Below are 23,715 nucleotides of genomic sequence, written 5' to 3'. Positions count from 1 at the left end.
CCGCTTCTTTTTGTTGGATTATTTGTGTTGCTGCGGCAATTTTTCGATCATACATGTAGTTTCTAATTTTAATGGAATTACATATGTTGTTGTTTGTATTGTTTATATTTTAAGGGACATTAAAATAAATCAATAAATCAGGACACTTTAACTGTTTTTCGGTTTTCGGTAGGACGTTTGCATCTCGTTATAAACGAGTCACACTGCCTGTCAGCAGTGTCGTTTGTCGTTTAAATGCTCTTTCATTAGTCCTTCGTCGAGCGATTTCGTTAAAAAATACAGAGCAGAGATGAAAATAACCCACGTGAATAATATTTGGCGTTTACCCGGAGTTTGCGGTTACGCGTGTTTGTTTGTTATGCCGTTTATGTTGGCATACATTTCCCTCCGTCTGCTGCTGTCGTTCGCCTTTAAAAAGGATATAGAGTTATTTACGACGTGGAAAATTATAGAAAGCAATTTGTCTTCCCAGCGGTTAATATAAATAACAGGATGTTTCACCCGGTCGGTCGGTATACGTACGTCTACGTGTATGTTTCCCTACATAGGGAAACCCTGGGAAATTTCGTCTCCACTGTACGCCATAGCAGCAGTGATATTTGACTAACAGACGATTTCCTGCGCGCCTACCAAGTGATTATGAATAAGTGCGGGCCTGCGGGATATTGGCAGATGGGACACAAACAGTTACCAATACTCCTCTCCCTGTAATATATTACCTAACATGCATCGGCTGATGGTATGTACGTATTGTGTGCAGCCGGTTTTAATGGCGTTTCGCATGCACGCACTGTAATGTCACCATGCAGGATGGTTTTCTGTTGTAATGCAAAACAGTGTGGAAGATGCGATGCGATTTCCTTTTTGGTACAATTAAAATTCTAACCCTGTAGCGAGGTTGCATTGACGTGGGCAAATTAACGGAAGTTAGTGGTATTCTTACGCTAACATTTGCTTTTAACAGGATCTTCTTTTCTACCGGCTGTTGTACACAGACATATACGATGGTCATCTCAGTTTAACAGACACTGACTTGTGAGCAGGCCCTAGCCGTTAACGGTAGTTATTTCAATCAACCCAAAATTGCAAAACGGCGAAACTTAAACGTATACAGTATAAAATGATTGCTTAATTACATGATCGTTTTTTCATACGATAAAAACATTCACCATTAATTTTGCAGGTATCGAGGCTTCGCGATCGGGTTTATGTCTCACTGAAATAATTATCCCGTTATCCGCATCTACATAATAAAGTGAATAATTTTAGAAACGCTTTTTCTAGCTAGCAGTCGCTAATATGCTAGCCGTTTTGGTAATTAGTTCTCGGTTATTTCGCACGGTTTTTACAGCAAGGTACTGCATCGGAAGTCCTGCATTAGAGGATGTTACTTCGGTATGCGTTACAACTGTCAGCTTTGTGGCAGAAGTTGATTTCAGGGATGCGGAAGGACATCGTCTTATCGAGACGATCATGTTCAAGTTGCAAGACACTGCTTTAATATGACGACATCCTGATAATATGATTGTCAAAAAATTGTTTTGACGTTTTGCGACTCGGCCAGTGCACGCCTTGACAATAAAGCCCAAAAGCTTGTCTAGACGTTTGGATATTAGACGAAATTAAATGAGATCGTCTACATGTTATTCATCCCCGGTCATACAGTCCCATCGATTTTCCTTCTAGCACATGTTACAAGTCCTGGAGAATTTGACACTTTCTTCCCTCAGCTTATATCAGGCACTGTGGCTCCATTTGCTGCTGGGGGTATATTATGCGGTTTTAAGGAAAAGAACATTAGAAGTTAGTGGTCTGTCATATAAAACCGCTGGATGTTGGACTCAACGGCTAATCCGCATTAAATTAATTAACTACTTAATACCGCACAAGTCACGTGTAGAACCATAGTGTAAGGTCAACATACCGCAGTGGCCACACTGTGGCAGATAGTACGGATAAAAAATATTTAACTAATCCGGGACCCAACCCAACATTTTCGCAGTCTTCCCAAGGGTCTCATTACGGTTAGTTGCAAAAACTGGCTCGGCTTGCATTCCGAGAATGTTTGCAGTGTGGTATGTAATCGACCGAGTTCCAGAGTATATGATCTGCTTCATCTAGTTTTGACAAGTGAGCTCTGAATATTGCACATATGTGTGAAAACTAACTGCTCGTGCATAGCAGAAAGTGTAACATTCCTTAAAAGCATTTCCTTACGTGTTACATCAACAACTCTGACATATTAAATTTTCTGAATTCCATTACGACAGGACGTGGCAGGCTTATTACAGGCAGGCAATCTTACTGGAAATCTTAGTGGATATAAATTATTATACCGTAAGCAGTACTTTAATGCAAGCAGCAATGTTAATATAATATGCAACACATTTAGTGCCGGCATTGTTATTTTTTGCTACATCAAAACAGTAATATCGCTGCTGGTAACGAATTGCAATTTCTTGAAATCTGATCGGTTTGGATCGATAAAAATGAAATGCCTCTGCTGGAATAAAATCACACATCTGTTTTTATTAGATTATTGACGTTACACAATTTCTGGACAATAGGAAGTGCTTGGGTGTTGTTTATGGAGCGCAACCTGGTGATAGGATGATTCATTGAGTGGTGGCAAAAAACACACGCGCGCCCATATCTCCAGCTTGCGCCGGGGTTAAGATCTCTCCGGGGGCAAACCCCGGTCTTTTAGCGCTTTTCATTGAACGCCGGGTTGCAGCAGTCATTAGACCGATCGGGGTCCTGACGATCAGTCGTTTGGGCCTCCATAATAGCTCTATCAAAAATCGCGCGCCGGATCTTTTTGGTAGCCCCGTTTACAGCGGTTAGCATATATACGCAGAGAGAAATGCAAATATATATACAGTAGTAGCCCCACATTGCCGCCTATCGAAAATCGACACGGAATTTAATGTAGGATTTATTGCGGCATTGGATATGTGCGTATAGTGGAAACGATGCACTTATGTGTTTGTATGTACAATATCTGCCTATGGTGGAAAAGATTTACAAGACAGCGCACATCGGCGGCCCGCTCGACAAAAACCACTACTGTATGTTTACGTAGTAGTTAAAGTGTAGAGATGCATCACGGTAGCCGGCTATTTCTAGCCGGGATTCGCTAATATACGGGAGAGCTATATGTTTAGCTTAACAGCAAACCCGGGAATAGGCCGATTATATAGATTGAAGTGCTGTTGCATGTTGACATTCGGTCCCTGTGTTCACTGCAATAGAAGTGTATAGCATATGCTGGATTTTTAATGTAAATTTCCCTGACAGACATTTCGCTCTCGTTTTTATCTGACTGCAATATACAAATCCGCTTCTTGATTATCCGCACACGACAAGCCCGCGCTATATCCAAGCCGCTTATTAGCCGGCATTTTTTGCCCACACAGTGACTTACACCGGCTTCATGCACCACAAATTTTCTCCGCGTTAACGAATAACCAAAATGCAAATTGGTGATGGGTTTTTTTCCTATCAAAAGCTCGACAATTTGTCGTTGGATTTATGTGCAAAAGCGTGAATTTCTGACCGGTGTTTTAATAAGCACACGCACATCAAGCATCGATGGATGTCTTCGATCATGATGCAAGTACATATTGCAGAAGAGATATACACGCCGGTTATACAATACAAATCATGGGATGACATTATCAGCTCATATCGGTTTCTAAGTTTCTGTGTAACGTATTGATGATCCAGTTTATTGGCGATGGCCGCTGCAACCTGTGCAATGCAGTAAATTGGTAAGTGAAACATGGTAGATATGGGTTTATTGGATTGCGATTGATGCTCTTTTTTGCTGCGGTATAATGACAATGTTAACATAATAACCGACAAATCATATTAGTGCTGTTTTGCCACTTAAATTTTTTTCCCGGTTAAATACTATTGATTGGAGTGCTTTCGCACGGTAATAAATGGCTTTTGCGCGACAGTTCTCGCTTTTATAGTGGATTGTGTGTTTGTGGCCTTCGCTTACGAGATGCTTGAGCCATTCAACTTCCGCTGCTGCTGCATAAAGGTGCAGCTCGATCTGCTTCACACGTTTTTTTGCACATGAGGCCAAGCAGAAAAAGGTTTTAAAAACGTTCAAGGAGTGCGACAAATCGTACGGTATTAATATCGTGGTGATTTCTGAGCTAAATTGGTTTAGGCTTTTATGTATGTGAAATATATTTCACGTCGAAAACGAACCAAGATGTTTGCCGATAGACTAATAATTATAAAGTAATTTTGAAATTCTAAACTGCACAGATTATTGGTGGAAGCCCCGCCTTGTAATTTAGATAAATCGTCGTTTTCATAATTAACTATTTTCCGGATTATTGCGTTATGGCCTGGAATATGTTTGATCGATATGCTAATTATATTGTGCCTGTTCTATACGCACAGACATATATAGCAATCTGCTGAGATCTGTGGCAACAAAAAAATCCATTTCGCTGACGTAGCATCAGCTGCACCCGCAGCGAGAAGGATACTTAATTATATCTAATTAAACGTATTTTCCTGACATTTTCTTCCCTTTTATTTATAACATTGATTATTGAGTTAGGGCATGCTTTAAGGATAGATCACTGGATCTGTGTGACCGGAGGAGGCGTACACATTATTGTAACCTGCGCCATATATGGTACAATAGTGCTAGCTGTATACGGTATACCGTATTGGTCATTACCGGGATGCGACTATGTAGTATAAGCAGCGGATCACGAAAGCCGGCAGCGTAGGGATTTGGTGTCATCCACGTTTTGTTACGTTGGCATTACATGTGCAGTTGTTTTGAGTTTGACTGATGCATGTGCATGTTAATGGAGTTTCTCTCCCATATAATTCATTTGCCTTGCGTATACGCAGAAGCAACCTTCGCAATAGTTAAACTTCATGCATTTAAAAAATTAGACGAAAGCCTGTTTCTTGGTGTGTGTGTATAACATTATGACAGTTTCTTTCCTTGTTGATAATAGAAAGCACAAAGTTTTCCTTGTATTACGAATATGCAACAGTTTTAGGTATTTCACTTTGCAATCCGAAATCTACGTTTTTTGCTTCCGGTTGTCATTATCAACCCTAGAAAAGGTCGGGTTTCGTTCGCAGCGCATTTACCTTTTCTTTAAAAGTTTCCATAAAGCGTTACTCATTACTTCTGTTTTTTCAGTTACTTTTAAAATTCTTTAGTATCTTTGGATAAATCACTGCAAAGATGCAGCGGTGTTTAGGCTTATTTTCGTTTGGATAATGGCAGTGATAATGGATAACTGCAGATCATCAAATTCTTTTTTACTTCCATTCTCGTATGGTACGGTACAAGCGCAGTTATGCACGTATATAGCAATACGGGTGGTTTCCGCTTTCTGAAAAGACCTAATGAACATAATTGCATGACATTTTTAGTCTCCTATGACTAACGTAGACGCACGTTATCATCACCCAGTGGAAACCTTAGCGAAATTTCTGGTGTTGAGTGACCCGATTGATAGGGTTTTTTCTCTCTGCCGTGCGAGTCCCTTAACTGATGGATGGCATATATACGCCGGTGCATCAACGACGCTGTTATGGAAACTCGATCATCCTGTTTGTGAAAATATGTTGGAAATTAGGTAGATGTAGTTGGACTTCTTGTACCCCATATCAAGTAGCATAATTTCGATTTTTTCCGTTCACATAGGGATATATAGATCTTGCGTCTGCTATAGTCGACAGCATTGTAAAGGTCTCTTTTCTGGGGACGCATGTTTCGGCGTATGGAACAGCGAAATGGCTGTGTCCTGATGTCACTGAAGCTCATATACACACATAGAAATCGGAAAAATATTGTCGATCATGTTGGGTTGATCCAGCTGATGCTCTTGTCGTCAATTTGGGAAATTATGAGCGGTCCGGTCTCTGGTTTCGCCTCGTCGAATTCTCTGTGTGCAAATAAAGGAGCTTACACAGTTCGTACTCAGGTTACCGACTTGGCTGTCCCTCCGTCAATAATCGAGCGGCATACGGTTGTTAGGAACAGCAGAATTTTATATCTCATAAAACTGGGATACGGTATTGTGGTGTATTAAACGTCCAGACTGTCCGCATTCTGAACACTAACGCCGGCATTTTTATTTTTCCGTGCTACTTTGCTTTTTATTTTATAGCTGTAAATTTTTCTTTATTGTGCTCCGGGTAATACCCAATCAGACCGGAAGTGCCCCTCGGGTTTTACTTTAACGGTTTTCATATTGTCCCGTTAATTGTGAGGCACGGTCCAAGAACAAATACACAGCAACTAGAATTCATACTGCTGGGTTAAAAGGGTGAGTGATAGTCGGATGTTGCATGCTTTAGTAGTGTGTTCGTTGGACGTGGGGTTTATCAATGGACTTCTTTGTTTGCCGGTGGCGCTTAAGTACTTTTTTGTACTCGACGTAGATTGTATGTGTTACTGCAGTCCTGCTAAAAATAGGAGACGATGAAAAAGCATAATTTAGGTATGTTTTGAATATCGGATGCCGTTATATACAGCCAAAATTCTGCGTTACTTTGCATGAAGCTCTCTAATTTTATGGTTATAAATTGTATATTATTGAATCACCTTGCATACCGTCTAGAATTCTTGTAGAACTTTAAAATTCCGGATCGAAATGAATTTAGATCTTGCGCAAAAATTACCAGTGTGTTGTACGACTCGATACGACATGCTGTTTGTTTGTAAACGACAGGAAAAGGTATCTGGACCAGTCCAAAACTGGATATTATCACCACAGGACATAAAAGAAATTAAGTTTTCTACATGACTGTACTTTGTTTTCTTGAATTTTGCACTGCGAACACTTACAAAAGTAAATGCTATTTATTTCAAAATTACTCATGTCAGGTGAAATATTTGCAATCCTGACATTTATACCTACATTAAGCATTTCTGCATAATGACTAGAAAAATTCTAAGGTCACAAAATAGGTACTCGCAAGTAAAACGGGTTTCAATGGAATCAAAGATGGAGCTATTTTATGTTTAACATTCGTTAAAGCGTAGTCGGTTATCTTAACTTGAATCTTATAACTGCATTATTATGGCAAGAGTAGCCTCTATATTGTTTCACACCTGGATAGCATTAAAGAGCGTGTAAAACATTTTTTATACATATACCGTTTTGTAGAAATGTTAATAAATAAATGAACGCGGAAGTGTCCATTTGAATTGAATTGAAGTTTCTGGTAAATACGAGTACCTCAGAATGCAGCAACCACGAGTAATTTTTAGGCACTGACTTTCGTATGCCGCTGTTGCTGTGAGTATAGTTTTTATTTCGAATATTCCAATCGCCGCAGTTTGCAGCAGTTTCAGAATGTAAAATAATTTAAATTCTGATCTCGACTGGATAAAAAACATTTTGAGTTAAATTTAAGTATTCAGATTTGGCTTTTAATTTCACAATTTTCATACGTGATCCGTGGAACATGCACGCATCCGCTGCAGCGTTAAAGCGAAACCGGCAGATGTGTGCAGTATGTGGTCGGTACACACAATTGTACTTCCAAATCGATGCATTTTACACCGGCATTTGCGAATAATTAATGGAGCAGAGATCCAGAACCTATGAATATTTTACCATAAGCACTTGCAGTCCTGACCAGTGCGTTTGCACTTAACGCAAAAAATAGCAATTACAATGCATTGTTTTTCTTTCTTTTGGGACTATATTGATTGCTAGTGTAAACAGTTTTGTCTACCCATGGACAACGCACAGTGTGGTGTGTCCTCCCCCCCGTACAATATGCATCAATTTCAGGAAATTCGTTGGGAATGTGGAGCTGTACTGTTACTGCGTGTGTTTGCACTGTTCGTCTTTCATTCATTTGGCCTATTCCTTTCCCACCTCTTGAATAACGTCTCGGGAAGAGAATACTCCACTACTGTATATAGCTCGGATAGATCATCCACTGGGTAGGTTCAGTGTCGTGACACTGGACACGGATTTTAACCAAAGTTTTGTTAGTACGGCCTAAAAATAATAGAGCAACCTGGTGTCCATGTGGGAGTGTATATAAGTCTGTCCTCAGGGGAAATGATGACAATGTTACTAAGGCGAAAGCTACTGTGTATACACCCGGTGACCTTTTCCAATGGCCCACTGTTATTCTGACTTTTTACAGACGTTGCAACCTGCCGTTTCCCATCATCGGTCTTCTCAGTGATCGCCTCATTGGTATTGACCTAATCCCGTGAAAATTTCCACGTATAAAAAATATCAAAGTAAACCGGACTCTGTATACATTGTAAGCAACGGCAACGCCAGCCGCCTGCACATTAACACATCCGGCGCCCCGGCCTCCGCCAGCTTCATATTCCCAGGACAAATTCCATCGTTTTCCCCGTATATGTAAATCGTGCTGATAGCCCGGCTACTTGAACGAGTCCCGGCGCTGTTGTATCCCTTGCGGATATTCTGATTAGTTTGAGCGGATCGGCACTCGCGCTCTCTCTGTCCCGGGTTTTATAACACCGTCCCCGTTTACGTTGTGTTGTCACACACACATCACACACACACGGTGCCCGTCATCACGTTTTATATATTGGATAAAGTGATCAGGAAACACTGATCTCATTACCGGCATCCGGCCCTCGTTAACGGCTAAAGGTGAGTCTCCGACGTATAACGTGTGTTGACGGTCATGCGGCAAATTTACGGCTTTTAACACCGTCTTCATTAAGCTAATTTTCCTTCTATTATACGTGATGGTGATAGCCACGTTTTTGTATTTCGGTTTGCCGATTGGGCGAATTATCGGCTAAAATACAGAAAATTGATACGCCGTCATGTATGCATGCCGTATTAAATATGGATGGCGGATGATTCGGTAAAAGGTTTATTCCACTTTTCATTCCGCATACCGATAGAGGGAAACCTTTACCATGTTTTACATATGGGGATAACGATTAAAACAAATTCATAACAGGAAGTCTTCCCCACACTGATGCCCAACATGACGGCTCCGCTGGACACTTACGTAATCAATCGTACACTGTATCCAGCTACCGGCAACTGTTCAGCCGGTAGCGACTTCGGCAATAACACCGCGGCTTATTATGACACCCAGCCGGGATCCCTGCTGTTTATGGTCAACCTGTATTATGGAATTATTTGGGTTGTGGGCATGTGTGGGAATAGCCTCGTGGTAAGATAACAGCGTGCAGTGTCTATTAGTTGCTTGATTAATAATAACTTTTAAAGCGCAGTGACCGCGGTATTCACCGCTCTTGAGTAGATAAATATATAGACATTTACGCTAACAGCAGGTGATGCGATTCCCGTGTTTGTAATTTGTAATTATAATTATTATCATTCTGTGCGCTAGAATGCTTTGACCGCAATACTGCCTTTCTTACAAGTTATAAGCAACTATGAATAAAATGGTATGCTTTATGCAAAATGTCTTTCTAGATCTAGTAACAAAAATTAACCGTGCATCCTTTGATCGAAAATTTAAAAACATAAAAGTTGCCACGAAACAATATGCAAAAATTCGAATATGAGAACATTTTCGAGCATATGTTGATTAAAAGTATGATTTGAAGTGAATATTTGAAAATATCTGAACAACCTGAAAAAAGGGCGTAGTATTAGCACGAGTACTGTATCTTAGTTTTAAAATGGTATAATGCTTGACTAGTGAATTGTTTTGGATAGCGTAGCAAAGCATCCAGTTATTTGCAAATCAAGTGCACACTTTCGAGTTCAAACCAACAGTTTTTTTATGGGCGGAGTAGCCTTTTACCATTTTGTTATCAAGTAAAATTCGGGTTATCAAACAAAATTTGTTATAAAAATTTTGGGTGATCTTAACTTGTAAATTTCCGTTCACGGCTCACGAAAACAAATGCGACAGCAAATTCTTAAAATCTGTGACAGTTAGGTTTTAAGCTTTTAGCGTGTAAAAATTTTCTCGTGCAAAAACAATAATTACGTTCTGTGATAAGGATGAAATGTTGCAGATCTATGTCGTATGGCGCTTCTCCAAAATGCACACTGTGACAAATTTTTTCATCCTGTCACTGGCCTTGGCTGATTTATCGTTCCTGCTAAATTTACCCTTGGTAATGGTCACAACCTTCAAAGACCGTTGGATCTTTGGTGATATTTATTGTCGGATCTTCTTCACAATGACAACGGTTAATCAGTTTGCGTCCTCATTCTTCCTCATGGTTATGTCGGCTGATCGATATTGTACGTTGTCATCGACATGGTTACTTTTTATTTTCTATTCAGCTTAGCTATGAAATAAATTTCCAAGTACTACCGGCAAACAGTTTAACAACGGCATTCTTAAGAAGACACTGTTGTATTTTTTTACAGTTGCTGTTTGGTGAGTACACACTTGGATCAGTTTTTCTCTCTCTTTCTGCACTGTTTGGCTCAACACGTGCACCGTCCGTCGGCATTCCAGATGTTGATGTTCTCATCAATTAAAGTAGCCCCATCGTATGCCTGGTAGAACACTGTTGATGATGATGCATTTTGCCTTGCAGTCATCCGATCCGCAGCAATAAATACCGCACTGCCAAAGCCGCCAAAGTCGTCTGCGCCATAACGTGGCTCACGTCGGCAACTCTGAGTAAGATTCTCCAGAAAAAAAATACGCTCTAAGCAAAGGTCTTTCCCAGTCCTTCTGGTCTTCCACAGAGAGAAGAAAAAAGTAGATCCTCCTAGCTATGATTTGTCTTTAAAAAAGGTCACGAATGTACTAGGACGATCAATGTTAAATGCGCTTATTTGCGACCGGGACACGAACAGATATCGACATGCATTGTCTCGTATCGATCAGTCTTACCTTGCGCAACGCGGCGCCTCCTATGTGTCCATGTGGAAAATTGGTTAATCGGCACATACAGATATAAGCAGGAATAATGTAATTCCACGGAGCACCTGATATTACTGCTAAGATTGCTTTTGGCACTACAAAATTTTCGCCGTATCCGTTAATTTTTATGAACAAGTATTGTAACATTTTGCAATACATGTAACATACACCGTAAATGCATTTCATCAGGTTAATTAGCAAAAATGCGCATCATTAGATCAAATTAATCGTTAGATTCCTGGAGTACGTACTGTAAAGGTTAAATTAAAACAGTTGACCAATGCCTTCGAATTCCTTGATTTACACAAAATGCTGCTCTGGTAAAAACGCTGTTGAACTCGCACCCAAAAGAATCCAACGCCATCGTTTTCTTCGCAGTGATACCGGTATTCATCTACGCCAAACTGGAATCCGAAGGCGAATCGAATGGGACGTGTCACATTGCGTGGCCGGGAGGCGAGTACATTGACGGCATGCAAGCCTTCACATTGTACTGCCTGGTACTGGGCTTCACCTTTCCGCTGCTTCTCATCATTGCCTTTTATTCCATGGTGTTACGCAAACTGAAAACACTCGGCCCGAAAAATTCACAGGCCACCAGCGATGGCCGACGAAGGTCACACCGGCGCGTAACAATTATGGTGTTAGCCGTGGTGTCGGCGTACGTTATCTGCTGGCTGCCTTATTGGTGGGTACACGACTGCACGTGTGATAACTGATAATACTTTCGCGTTTATCGCATTAATTACTGAAATTATGGATACAATAAGCGGGCGTTTTTGCATGTGTCAAAATTGTAACAAAGGTTAAAATTGCGATTTTCTGCGATGCATTACATCATTGCGTGCTGCGCCCAGATTAGAAGTATAAAGGTGATGTAATAGCTATCCATGTAAACTCTCGAGTAAATTTGTAGCACAGATGGCCAGCGCGTGGTCACACGTTTATTTCATCGCCTGAGTGGTGCGTTGTTGTTGCAGGGTCTGGCAGGTGTTGCTTGTTTACATATCGTCGATTACGAGTTATCTTAATCCCGAACCGTCCTGTGATTCTGCGAAGCCGGCTGCGGCAACAGCAGCGGTCAACGACGGCAAAAATGCCGCACGTAATGCGATTATTTATACAAGCACCATACTGCAAGCGCTCTGCTACACCAACAGCAGCGTCAATCCCATTTTGTACGCCATGCTGAGCGAGAACTTTAAAAAGTCCTTCGCAGCCGCCTGTTGTTGGGGCCGCGGCGGTCACAACATGGACCAGCTACAGCCTGAGCGCACTTCCGTCCCCGATCAGCACAGTAACATTTTTGCACGCTCTCGCAATTCCATTCGCCGGCGCTTTCAACAGCATAATGACGAGGATGACGATGAGAGCCCGACTATGCACATCAATGATGAGAAGCTGGAGATTACCAGTTTTTTGAAAAGGTCACAGAAACGCAAGTCGACGACCAACGGAACGAACAAGCTGGCTCCACCGCCGACCGAGATCCGCTACCGTAACGGATCTCTGACGGACTTCGGGAACATTCCCACTACGGTTACCACTACCACTATGGCCAGTGTTCCGCTGGGCGAAAAAGACGATGCTGTATAAAGTAGCATAAACTGTAGATCGACCGGCAAAGCCAAATGTGCATGACATTTACAGGTTACACCCATTTTGTCCTTACTTGAAGACAGGTCTTTCAAGCAACTTTATGCATAGAAGTACTTATGGTTTCTCTCGCGTTGGGTTTCAAGAGGGAATTTTCATTTGTTTATTTTAATTCTGCTTTTCTTTCTTGTCTCGAGTCTGTTGACTTATGTCGCATAATATATGTACTTACTATTTGTAACATTAGGTGTTCCTAACTTCATGTGTTGGACGAAACAATATCCTTCAGGATCTGCCAGTTAATTAGTTTCTACTTACCCAAACCTTTAAAAAGACGTAATTCGGTAAAAACAGTAAACCAAAAACCAGCTTAAAATTAGTGAACACAAAATCAATATGTAATTTTGAGGTCGTGGACAGGTGTGACGAATTTATAACTTAACCTTATTCACCCTTAAATTAGTACTGTACCCTTCTGCGGAAATCAGATCCCTACGTTGTTACTCGTACTTGTTAATGTGGTTCGTCTAGAAGTTTACAAGTTTCGTTTAAGTATCAGCTTAACAAGTTTGCTGCTTTTAATCATAAAAAATTAGTACAGCACATAAACATGAAGCTATATCTGTATGTACAAAGTATAGCACAATGCTTTAATTACAGTACGTATTAAAATACTGAATTAAATGAGCTGTGCAATGAAATGCAGGTACAATACGTACACTAAAAGATCTAGGATGTCGAACATGACAAGCAAAATAACGTTCGTACAAATACCATCAACATACTACACAAACACATTTTGGAGTAGTGTGTTTTTAAGTTCATTAATTGTGTGCCACTGTTAAAATTTTAAACGTATTCCATTCCCGATTTTAATGTAGTACTTAATTGCGAAGAACAGTAAAATGGAGTACAACACCCACATGCTGCATCCCTAATAAGTAATCTCAAAAAGGTCAACGAACGTGTTTATAAAAATATTAGCACTACTACGGCGTTGTACAATACACACGTAGTATGAGTATGTCAGTATGAAACAATCATGTTCTTGGAAATCCCCATTCAACTATGTGTTTGTAATTTTTTTCTGTATTACTATTACCACTATCTGTATATAGTATATAGGAACTTCACAAAGGTCATACCGACTCACACACATACCGTAGTCGCTAGTAAAGGGTATAATTACAGTGTTCAACTGTACCAATCATACGGTTGCCGGGCAACCAGTGGTTGATGTAATAATAACCATAATAATAATATGTATTATTGAAGTAAATTAAGTATTAAAACATAAATTGTTACAAAGTAATTACTGTAATAATAGAAGCACTGTACGTACACAGCACACCAACTTACAACATCAGTATCTATAGATGTAAATATCTATATTAATAAATTTATCGTTAATAGCTACTGTTCATACAGTAGTACGGTATCGCACAGTACACTCTGCGCCACGGTTTACTCTTGTATTACGCCGTTAAGTTAAGCGCATTGTTTAGAACTCCTTATCTGCATATGTAATTAAGAATCTATCGGCTATTAACAATAAAATTACTTACCATTAGGACGACTGTACGAGTACATAATTAAACAGTGGTTTTTGGAACATAATTAAACAGTGGTTTTTGGAACACAGTACCGTATGTAGATAAATACATCGTAGTATGCATAAGAGTACATCGTGTGTAAAAAAGCCGGTACGTACTACAATACGTAAGTACTGCACGGTCTGCACACATTATTAATAATATCTTTGTTTCGCTGAATACAAACAGGCTATTAATTACCGGTTTCTAGAAAAAAATAATTTTCCGTGTGAAGTGTTCCACCATCCTCATACTTCTGTCAAAGATTTTTTTCGCGGACCGTATGCGAAGTTATGAACACCGTCCCTGAAGTTACAGAGGTAAGTAATAAACAGCGTGCAGAAACCCACAGTTTTTGAAGCGCCGTCTTGTACCTTCACCGTCAGAATCAATAAATACAAAATTATGTGTAAATGTATAAATTACTATTGCTGGAATTAATAAGCTTGCTTATGACCGTATCCGGTATCACCACACTACAATCGTGCCCATGAGCAAACATTATGACGTCAAAAACTTTTCGTCATCTTCTGTTAATTATAATAAATGAAAATTAATAGTCATACTTGCTATAGATTATTACATGATTACCGTGCATGTGAAGTAGTGGGCGTAGCTCATTACGGTGAAAGTTTTTACGAATGCCTGCACTGCACCATAAAATTAAAATAGCATATTTTTCAGATTTTTACCTTCACAAGCAGCTGAGATTGTTTCGAAACGTGAGCAACCAAAGTTAAATTTAATTAAGGTACAGTATTAGCTAAACCTCACTTTTAGTCCATAGTCATACGTACCCTGGAATTAAAAATTTTTAACTAACAATAAATAATTTTATATCAATTAAGCAGTGCAGAGTTTACATGAAATTTATCTCCCGACACAGGTGCTAAGTCTGGATTCCGGAGAATCGAAGTTCCAATCCCCGCATAAGTGTTAGAAGGCGTCCGATAAATTCAAAGATTTCTAGGTAGTAGGTATTCATGCACGACGATGAGTGACTGGCGGCTCTGAATGCATTCCTGGCAGCCGCGTCTGGCTTTCCCGCCAAACAAAATCACAACGGCCACATGTATAGGAGCACCCAAGAACACTTCCGATGACGGCAGACATGATTGTTGGCCAAAATTCCCGGCACCAGAAAACGAAGAAAGGGCTAGACACATTCCTTCGCTGACGAAGAATAATGAAAAAGCCAGACGCGAAAACCGCAATTTCACCTGAATCCCCGACTACGGTGTCTGGCCGGTACGCGAATCGCCTGCAGGTTGCAGCCATATGTATCCACTATCCAACCACTCCCTAGTCCCTAGTATTCATTCATTCGTCTAGGCGCGCGTTGACCGCCCCTTTTAAAGTTTCTAATTTCGCACGCAACAAGTTGAATTTACCGAAATTTTTAAGCCTGTTTTGCATACCGGCGTAAGGAACTTCCCGGAATTTTATCACACCCCCATGTTAATCCATTAATATCCAATGGTTCTACGTTATTCCTTTTATCTAAATATGTTTCATTACTGTTTTGACGAGCTTAGACCGTCAGTACCGTTGTTCTTCCTAATAATACTGTGGAGCTATCTAGATGTCGGCCCGATCGGCTGTGCTCCCTTATCCAGCGATTTTGCAAATGCCTCCACGCTTTATCCCCCTTCACAGTCACCCGATCATGAATCGTATTGTGGATACGGTAATTTTCGCTGCAACGACGGCGAATGCATCAGAAAAAGGTGAGTTGTGCAGCCAACGAAGGGCACCGTCGGAATTGCGCGCGCGATTGCGTAACGCAGAACTGCGGGAATACGCGAGTACCGTTTTTCGGAGGCCCTGCTTTTGCACTTGTAGAGCGTTTTTTCCCTGGCGAATTGTGTGCATCGTGATGGCTAGCTGGTGGTCCATCTTTGCGCTTTGAAACCGGTCCCATTGCACGCCATTTGCATGCCGCGCATGGAAGACCTGTTGCGTTCACTGATTCGGTTGTTTGCAGTTGGGTGTGCGATCGCCAAAATGACTGTCGCGACAAGTCGGATGAGGCGAATTGTGGTGATATTCCCTGCGAAGAGGATGAATTCCGGTGCGATAGCAATCGGTGTATTCCCCTCAACTGGCGCTGCGACGGTAGAGCAGACTGCCGGGATCGAACCGACGAAGATCAGGAAGGATGCGAAAACGACGATTGTCCGTCAGATCATTTTCGATGTGCAAACAGTACGTACCGCATTATTGTTTAGTGTTTAATATGACTTTGAGCTTTATTGGAAAAGAGATTTTATTGCCGCTATTCTTGTTCAGCCATAACCATATTATTTTTCTCGAAATAATGGAATTCAGTTTGTATCAAAATGTTTATGATTTGATTTACTCGTTTTGTTTTTTGTGTTTAGCGACTTATGAAGGCGTTAAAGGTTGATTTTTTAATTGCAGGCCAGTGCATTCCGGCGCACTGGGTATGCGACGGGAGCGCCGACTGTCTAGGCGGCGAAGATGACAATGCAAAGCGCTGTTACGGTCAGACTAATCAGCCGGGATGCCTGCCCGGCTTCTGGAAATGCCGCCGTAACCGCAAGTGCATAGCGCGAGCGCTGATATGTGATGGCAAACCCGACTGTCCGGACGAACTGGACGAAAATGAGCTAGCGTGTCCCGGCTATCTGGCCAGTTTAAGGACAAACACTACCCGTAGGCCAGTCAGAGTTTGATGTTCCCGCCACGTTGATCGTCTGCAAAGAAGCCGTTGCGTCCTTTCACGACACTGTTGTCCCTGTCCACGACAACTGGCCGTTGGGAAAGTGCAAGGGAACTTAATCCGATCGACAGATCTCATTTCAGTCTCGTTTTGTGCGCACAGGTTACTGCGTTTTGTATTTTTGTGGGCCGAGCGGTATGCTGAACTGATATTATGGACTGGCTAATTTTAGTCTGTTTTTGTTGTGTTGATGTCGTGTATGTTGCTTGTGATTTGAGGGGGGTCTGAACGAAATCTTTGTTTGGACATTACAGTATATAATTGATGTTAATATATACTGGATATTGTTGTGGCCGATTGGGACAGCTTCTTGTGAATGATTTTCTGTCATGTTGACACTTTAATTTTGGTTGTTAATAGTCATTTCCGGTAGCAGTAAGTGCTGTATTGTTTTACGTCGTTTCAAACGCTCGATTAACACTAACAACTAAGCGCCTCCTCTGAGCGGCTTGTGCTGCAGTGAATTTCGTAAAACTGATCGAAAAGTTCTCGGAGATCGTAAAGAAAATTATAAGCAAAATCAAACTAAAATTAATAATCTACACCAACACCACCAACCAACACCAACTAAGCTACAAAACTGGAAATAATTTAACATGCATTCCCAAAAGGGCATCCGCCTGCATTCAGTCGAACAATACACAATTACACACCGAAAGTTTTACCGTTGCTACATAAACCGTTAGTAACATCACTAATATGATCTAACTACCCGTCAACTTTATACTATACAGCAACACACACCAAACTACACTATTCAACAACTAAATATAATTTATGCAACCAATACATATAATAATTTTTATCACAGAGTAAGTCTCTCATAAAAATAATGATAATTGTTACAAACTGAATTCCGGCATAATATGCCGAAGCGCGACTACTGTTGCCGCTTGTTCGGCATCTTTCTTAGTTCTGTGCGGCACCGTACTAATAAAAGTCTTTCCCATAACCAGGACACTACCACAGAACGTCTTGCCGGTACTGGTAAAACTGTATTGCGCCGGAGCGATGGAATGCTTCTTGCAGTGTTCCAGTAAAATGCTTTTGGGCGTAAAAGTATTCAGCGCCTTTTTCAGCTTTTTAGATATGGGATTGTAGTCGACTTCTTCCACTACGATGTCTTCTTCCCGATCTCTCTTCAGGGAACACGATTTTTTCTCCACGACGAGACGATCTTTTTCTGGTGTCGACACATGTTTCTGTGCATAATAATCTTCAAAGCCGAAGACCTCACACATATCAGGATAATCCCGAGTGGCCAAAAAAGTCTGACCGAATTCGGTGCTGGTGTCCCCAAAGAGATGCTGTACTCCATACTTGGCATTACGAAAAGGAATATCAAAATCGATAGATTTTCGAAGAAAATCGGAGATCATTTGCTCTCGGCTTAGCAAACCTTCGCGACGAAAGATGGAAGGATTGGTTTGTACACTCCGCGCCACCATTACTGAAGACGCCCCACATTCCAATCGGAATTTTTCCAAATCGTTATAGCAGCGAATGTCAGAAGAGCCGCCGTTCGCGATTACGGGAATCGATACCGCTTGCGCAATGGCTCGGATGGCGGCACTGTTGTTTTTATGACTTGGTCTTTCCTAATAAGCAAAACCATCTAATGTAAACCCGCGACTATCTTAAGAAAAGTAAAAGTATATAGCTGACTGGTGAAAACACTAATTTGCAGCAACAGACTCTACGAAATACGCAAAACATCTAACGCAGCATGTACATAAAATTTGTTCGGTATCACAGATTCAAAACATGTATCGTAATAATATTTTTAACCTATGCAACTTTTACATTAATAAGCTGCCTCACTAGACATTTTAAAACTATTACCGATTGCTGATTAACATAGTATTCAAACGAAAGAAACCTGTAAAATGCCAATTAATACCCCAGCGATAATTTCAATAAAGTATTAAACAAAGAAAAACAACGACACAAAAGGTAGCACCAATTCCGGCAAAAGGCTCTGACGAACTCTCAAACAGCATAAAGTTCCGCACTTGAAATGTATGACAAACAATGAATATTATTAATTTCAATAAACACTTCGTTTGGAGAAAAATTTCAATTTTAGACAGCATTGCCATATGTCGGGGAAGCATCAGCTAACAAATATAACGTACTCAAATTATGGGTCTATTTACGAACGCTCCGATTTGTATATGCATATCGAAAGGCGTCGTAATAACATGCCGGTCGGCATTCAAAGATTCAAGTTTAAAAGTTTAACTATGTAATAATTTTTTTTTAAAACCTGACTTTTACCCTACCAGAAATGTGGCTGTCGTTACTGCGCTAGTATAAGACAGCTTTCAAAATTTGCAGCTCTAAAGTCAAATGTACAGAATTAGAAGTACAGTAATTAAATGCCGAGCCGAGAACACTACCATTAAAAATTAAAGTACCTCTTTTGTACGACCATGAACAGCAATTGCCTCAATCCCAGTTGCTTCCATCCGCTTGGCAAAATTAACGCTGTCCTGCATGTTATGAAACAGCCTTATCTTGCAAGTCAAAGGCTTCTTAAACTCAGCCCGAATTCTCCTTAAAATATCCTCTGCAACATCAGGGGTCTTCAGCAGTGCGGCCCCCATACCACCTCGGACCGAATAATCCTTAGGGCAGCCCATATTAATATCCAGCCCCGCAATATCGTTCTCGACCATTCTAGCAACTTGTACTGCTTGATCGCTGTTCGAAGTGCCGATCTGCAGTACCACACTGGAATGTTCACAAGGATGAGTTCGAAAGATAAGCTCCTTGGGAATGGTGTAGTCCACCGTATTCAAGGCAGTGTTAACAGTTCGCTTTGATTGAAGGAATTTTATATCCACAATCTCTTCAGAATAAACAATATCGGCTCCATAGTCCAAACATAAGGATCGGAATGGTAGTGTTCCCATTCGCACCATGGGAGCCAGAATGTGCTTCCCCGAGTATTCCAAACGACCTCGGCGGGATGCATCCGTATCTGCCATTCCCAAATCCAAAACTGTTCTGAACAATCGTATGGTCCTTGTCGGATACCTTTCAGAGCGGCTCTGTAAGAATTAATATGCTCGTGGCCTTAGTTTTTCGAAACAGGTGTATTTCGAATGTCCGATCAAATCATGTGCCGCATGAAACAACAGAAATGGATCTTTCTTCAGCAGCAGAAAAATGATTTTGAAATGAGACTGAGAACTGACCGAGAAACGCTGATTGTAAATTTTGAAAAAGATTATCAAAATTATAAATGAAATAATCTCTTTCGTCAGTCTGGCAGTGGCAGTCGGTTCGGTCGGCATACTGTACGACTACCCGACAGCTGATCGGCTGGTGCGTTTCCAGTTCCGCTCCACTGTTGTGCTTTTTGTTTTCCGATTCATTTACCATTTTTGGCTTTTGAGTACTAGACCGCGTGCGATGACAAAGTGCTGCTTGTGGCAAAATTCAAGATGCACCATTAACTGGATTTACGCCCATTTTTTTACTGGAATTTTCAATATTTTTAAGTTAAGCAGTTTGACATGGTAGTGAGTCGGCGGTATCCGCCGTAAACCGTAAAACGGGCACCGCTTTTAATCAAAAGTACAGAGTTAGACAGAGCGTGTGTCTAACGAATTTCTGTCTGCTCCCTTGATTAAATGCGTTTTACGGCGCCCGGTTGCTTCCCCAGGCGGACATCGCCGACTCACTACCAGTGAGTCGGTAAAGATGTTGTGCGACTGAAAAAAGGCAGTAGCAATATGCACGGAGAAACATAAATTCAAAGATTGTTATTCGTAACTGCTAGACAACAGGAGTACGGCACGACGACACAGTAAATTTGGAATTTCAGACACTCTCGGCATCTCCCCGAAGACGGGAAAATGAAAATTCCAAAAAGTCGGTTTTTCGGAATTTTCAGAAGATGCCAGGTTCAGCCAAAATGCATAGCCTGGCAAATTTCCGAGCCGAGCTAAAACTCTAACCAATCACAGCTTCCTTGGCGTGACGTCAATTTCAATTTTCGGTAGCACGATCATTTTTGACTTCCGGTTGCATTTTGCTTTGGAGCAAATCGCACTAGGTACACTAGTGATTTCTTGTATCTTGAACGAGTTTGGTTTTGCTGCTACGGTTCAAGTTTGCATTCGTTGCTTGTTTTGGGAATAGCTTAAATCTGTTTTAGAAGACGCACCATATTCATGATGAAAAGCTCAGAGACGCGCAAGTTAGCAAAGCCCGCGTCAAAACCGAAGCAGAAGCAGCACATCCAAAGAACGTGGCTCCTGCCGGAGTTGATATTCATGAGCGCATTTGGAATTCACCTTGCTGTTTGCCCATGGACTAAAGTGGAGGAGAGCTTCAACACACAGGCTATCCACGATATTCTTTTTCATGGATTTAATATTTCGGCGGTAGGTAAATATTAGAATAATCAGATCTGTCGCAAAGCGAAGTGATTCTCCCTTCACGTGTTTCTGTTGCAGTACGATCATCAAGAATTTCCAGGACCTGTTCCGAGAACTTTTATTGGAGCGTTTTCCGTGGCATCCATAAGTCTGCTTCCTAAATTTCTTCTGGTTGACTGCCTGCATTTCAACAAAGTCGCGGCGCTCGCTTTTGGTACGCGGAGTCTGAGGGAAAAAATGTTTGCCGAAAAAGGCTTATTTATTTCGTAATATGGATCTGCTGTTTGCAGCACGATGTTCACTGGGATTCCTTGTGATCTGCTCTTTCAAAGTATTGCTCAGAATTATTAGGAAGCATTTCGGTCAGGACGTTGCACTGTGGACAGCCCTAATAACCGCTTCGCAGTTCCATTTCCTGTTTTATGCAACTCGTCCACTTGCAAACATTTTTGCACTTCCTCTAGGTAAAATTTCTGTGTCTCCGCTTTCTGCACGCTTTTTTAAGTTTTGTTTATTTACAGTTTTGCAGATATTTATAATATAGTATACTGCATATACACTGTCCCTTCGTAATGCTGTATTTTTCCTATTCCTACTTGCGAAACTATTTTTTTTATTGTTGTTTCTTCCCGGCGTCCGGGTAGTTTTAGAGTTTCATTTTGTTGAATGTCGTACATTGACAAAATGGGACAGTAAGTTTGTAAATTTTTGATTAAGTATTTTTACGTTGATATTAAATATTACTGTGTCAATAAACCCTCAACGTAATTTCTTTTCTATTGGTTGTGGCTTAGTGATCTTAGCGACAGCCTTCTGGATTGATGATCAAGTAACGAAAACAATTCGCTTCGGCGCATTTGCCACTGTTATTTTCCGATCGGAATTGTGTTTACTGTTTGGCCCTATGCTCCTTTCTTCATTGCTCCGGAAGAAGATTTCGTTTATGAGGGGTTTCGTCGAAGGTGGTAAAGCGGTAGCTGCCAGTCTCCTCTTAACCTTTCTCGTGGATTCATATTTTTGGGGACGACCAGTATGGCCTGAAGGGGAAGTCCTTTGGTTTAACACTGTCAAGAATCAGAGCTCAAACTGGGGTGTAAGCTGTCCGTCAACCAAGTTTTGGACATTCTTAGCCAGTGGCATCAGGGTGTTTAGACAGAATTATTAAACTGATTTTTTTCAGACTTCTCCATTCGCATGGTACTTTTACTCCGTGATTCCAAGACTTTCGCTTGCAAGCCTTCCATTATCTTTGTATGGAACTTTAAAAAACAGGAACATCCTGAACTTAATTGCACCCTTCTTGCTTTTTGTCTTCTCATACTCATTTTTGCCACACAAAGAGCTGCGCTTCGTCATTTACATAGTACCAGTTTTCAATCTCAGCGCGGCTGTTGCATGCGCTCGAATGTAAGTTGTTTCCGGTCAGGTTTTCTTTGCTAGTCTTCATTAAGTCGTGGAAATTTAATTTCAGAAGCTCTACGAACAGATTTTCCTCCCTTCTTTGCAAGGCGCATCTTTTGGTCAACCTTTTGGCAGCAGCCATGTTCTTGTTTATATCATCGTGGAATTATCGGGGAGGAGATGCGCTTTACGAGCTACATCAAATTGAAAGTTCTACAAAAAGTGTTCACTTATTTCTGGATAACTTCAGTTGTCAGAACGGAGTGAGCCGGTTTCTTCATATGAACGACAAATGGATGTACGTTTATTTAAAAATCGTTGTTTTACTTGGCACCGATAGCTTCAGTACACACTCGTATTTGGGCTTTTTGTAGATACAACAAAACCGAAACAGTGGATCTGCGTACGTATAATATTACGTCAGATGCGCCATTCACGCACATAATTGCCGAGAGCAAATATGTTCCCCACTTACTTACGCAAGGATTTCAAGTTATTAACAGTTTGTATGGATTCGTAGGATTTCGGCGAAACCTGCGGCCGACTAATGTCTTTCAAGAGTCTTTATTACGTTTTGATACAGTGGTCGCTATTCTGCGGAAAGCGAGTATTTGAGCAGATAATGTTACATTGGTAAAAACTACTAGTAGTATAGCGCTTCTTTTAAAGCGACTTCGTTTGTTTCCGGCAGATTGCGTTTTGTACTTACTTCTGCGTCTAACGTACAAGTGCGGTAGAAGAATTACAAAGAAACAGAAGACATCGTTTGCAGAAGGTTTGGTTATTGTTCATGAAAACTTCATGAAGTACAGTGGCCAGTCGAAACAATACAGTTTTCTTAAAGGTGATTCCATATGAACTTTATAATGGTTATGAATAATTAACTGTTGAATGCTAAACCGGTTGTTTACCTATGTTGGTTTTAAATTTTGCACCCCAAATTATCAGTCAACAAGTAGCGCAAAGAAATCACACATTAAAACATGCATGTTAGCAATGAAATTATGTGCCGAATTATTTAACAAATACTTTTAAACCACACTGCGTTATATTTTTGTTAATATTATTTGCTGGCTTTGCAACATAAAATTATTATGTCCGAACGAGAAATTTCCATTTTCATACCGTA

The 23,715-nt window shown here is 40.8% G+C and overlaps 4 protein-coding genes across 8 annotated transcripts; 3 read left to right on the top strand and 1 right to left on the bottom strand.

Annotated features, from left to right (window-relative positions):
• Positions 1 to 3,119: 3,119 nt before the first annotated feature.
• Positions 3,120 to 12,754, top strand: LOC129584861 (somatostatin receptor type 2-like). The gene is made up of 8 exons (XM_055477239.1): positions 3,120 to 3,770; positions 8,161 to 8,645; positions 8,965 to 9,183; positions 10,001 to 10,232; positions 10,362 to 10,371; positions 10,535 to 10,620; positions 11,245 to 11,554; positions 11,847 to 12,754. The coding sequence occupies exons 3-8, from the start codon at positions 8,983 to 8,985 to the stop codon at positions 12,460 to 12,462; spliced, it is 1,455 nt and encodes a 484-aa protein (XP_055333214.1). The 5' UTR covers positions 3,120 to 3,770; positions 8,161 to 8,645; positions 8,965 to 8,982; the 3' UTR covers positions 12,463 to 12,754.
• A 1,302-nt stretch (positions 12,755 to 14,056) lies between these two features.
• On the top strand, positions 14,057 to 17,250 carry LOC129584962 (low-density lipoprotein receptor-related protein 8-like). Of its 3 annotated transcripts, XM_055477413.1 has the most exons (6): positions 14,057 to 14,165; positions 14,266 to 14,374; positions 14,739 to 14,805; positions 14,941 to 15,781; positions 16,039 to 16,259; positions 16,476 to 17,250. In XM_055477413.1, exons 4-6 carry the CDS (start codon positions 15,531 to 15,533, stop codon positions 16,748 to 16,750), a joined length of 747 nt encoding a protein of 248 aa, XP_055333388.1. In that variant the 5' UTR covers positions 14,057 to 14,165; positions 14,266 to 14,374; positions 14,739 to 14,805; positions 14,941 to 15,530; the 3' UTR covers positions 16,751 to 17,250. The 3 variants fall into 3 exon arrangements, with proteins under 3 accessions (XP_055333388.1, XP_055333389.1, XP_055333387.1); XM_055477414.1 differs by lacking the exon at positions 14,739 to 14,805; XM_055477412.1 differs by lacking the exon at positions 14,057 to 14,165 and having other exon boundaries at positions 14,239 to 14,374.
• Positions 17,064 to 20,045, bottom strand: LOC129584958 (tRNA-dihydrouridine(20) synthase [NAD(P)+]-like). Its single transcript, XM_055477407.1, has 2 exons — positions 19,215 to 20,045; positions 17,064 to 18,395 (listed from the first exon to the last, which is right to left on the bottom strand). Exons 1-2 carry the CDS (start codon positions 19,785 to 19,787, stop codon positions 17,640 to 17,642), a joined length of 1,329 nt encoding a protein of 442 aa, XP_055333382.1. The 5' UTR covers positions 19,788 to 20,045; the 3' UTR covers positions 17,064 to 17,639.
• A 473-nt stretch (positions 20,046 to 20,518) lies between these two features.
• LOC129584957 (probable Dol-P-Man:Man(7)GlcNAc(2)-PP-Dol alpha-1,6-mannosyltransferase) lies at positions 20,519 to 23,542 on the top strand. Of its 3 annotated transcripts, none has more exons than XM_055477404.1 (8): positions 20,519 to 20,860; positions 20,963 to 21,191; positions 21,264 to 21,399; positions 21,476 to 21,649; positions 21,980 to 22,278; positions 22,366 to 22,592; positions 22,657 to 22,884; positions 22,961 to 23,539. In XM_055477404.1, the coding sequence occupies exons 2-8, from the start codon at positions 20,979 to 20,981 to the stop codon at positions 23,199 to 23,201; spliced, it is 1,518 nt and encodes a 505-aa protein (XP_055333379.1). In that variant the 5' UTR covers positions 20,519 to 20,860; positions 20,963 to 20,978; the 3' UTR covers positions 23,202 to 23,539. The 3 variants fall into 3 exon arrangements, with proteins under 3 accessions (XP_055333379.1, XP_055333380.1, XP_055333378.1); XM_055477405.1 differs by lacking the exon at positions 20,519 to 20,860 and having other exon boundaries at positions 20,867 to 21,191; positions 22,961 to 22,989; positions 23,107 to 23,542; XM_055477403.1 differs by lacking the exon at positions 20,519 to 20,860 and having other exon boundaries at positions 20,867 to 21,191; positions 22,961 to 23,538.
• Positions 23,543 to 23,715: the final 173 nt, after the last annotated feature.

This window comes from Paramacrobiotus metropolitanus, unplaced genomic scaffold (assembly GCF_019649055.1).
Source record: "Paramacrobiotus metropolitanus isolate TYO unplaced genomic scaffold, Prichtersi_v1.0 Parri_scaffold0000015, whole genome shotgun sequence".
Classification (NCBI taxonomy): domain Eukaryota; kingdom Metazoa; phylum Tardigrada; class Eutardigrada; order Parachela; family Macrobiotidae; genus Paramacrobiotus; species Paramacrobiotus metropolitanus.
Note: the sequence above shows the minus strand (reverse complement) of the source record. Positions and strands in the feature narration are given on the sequence as shown.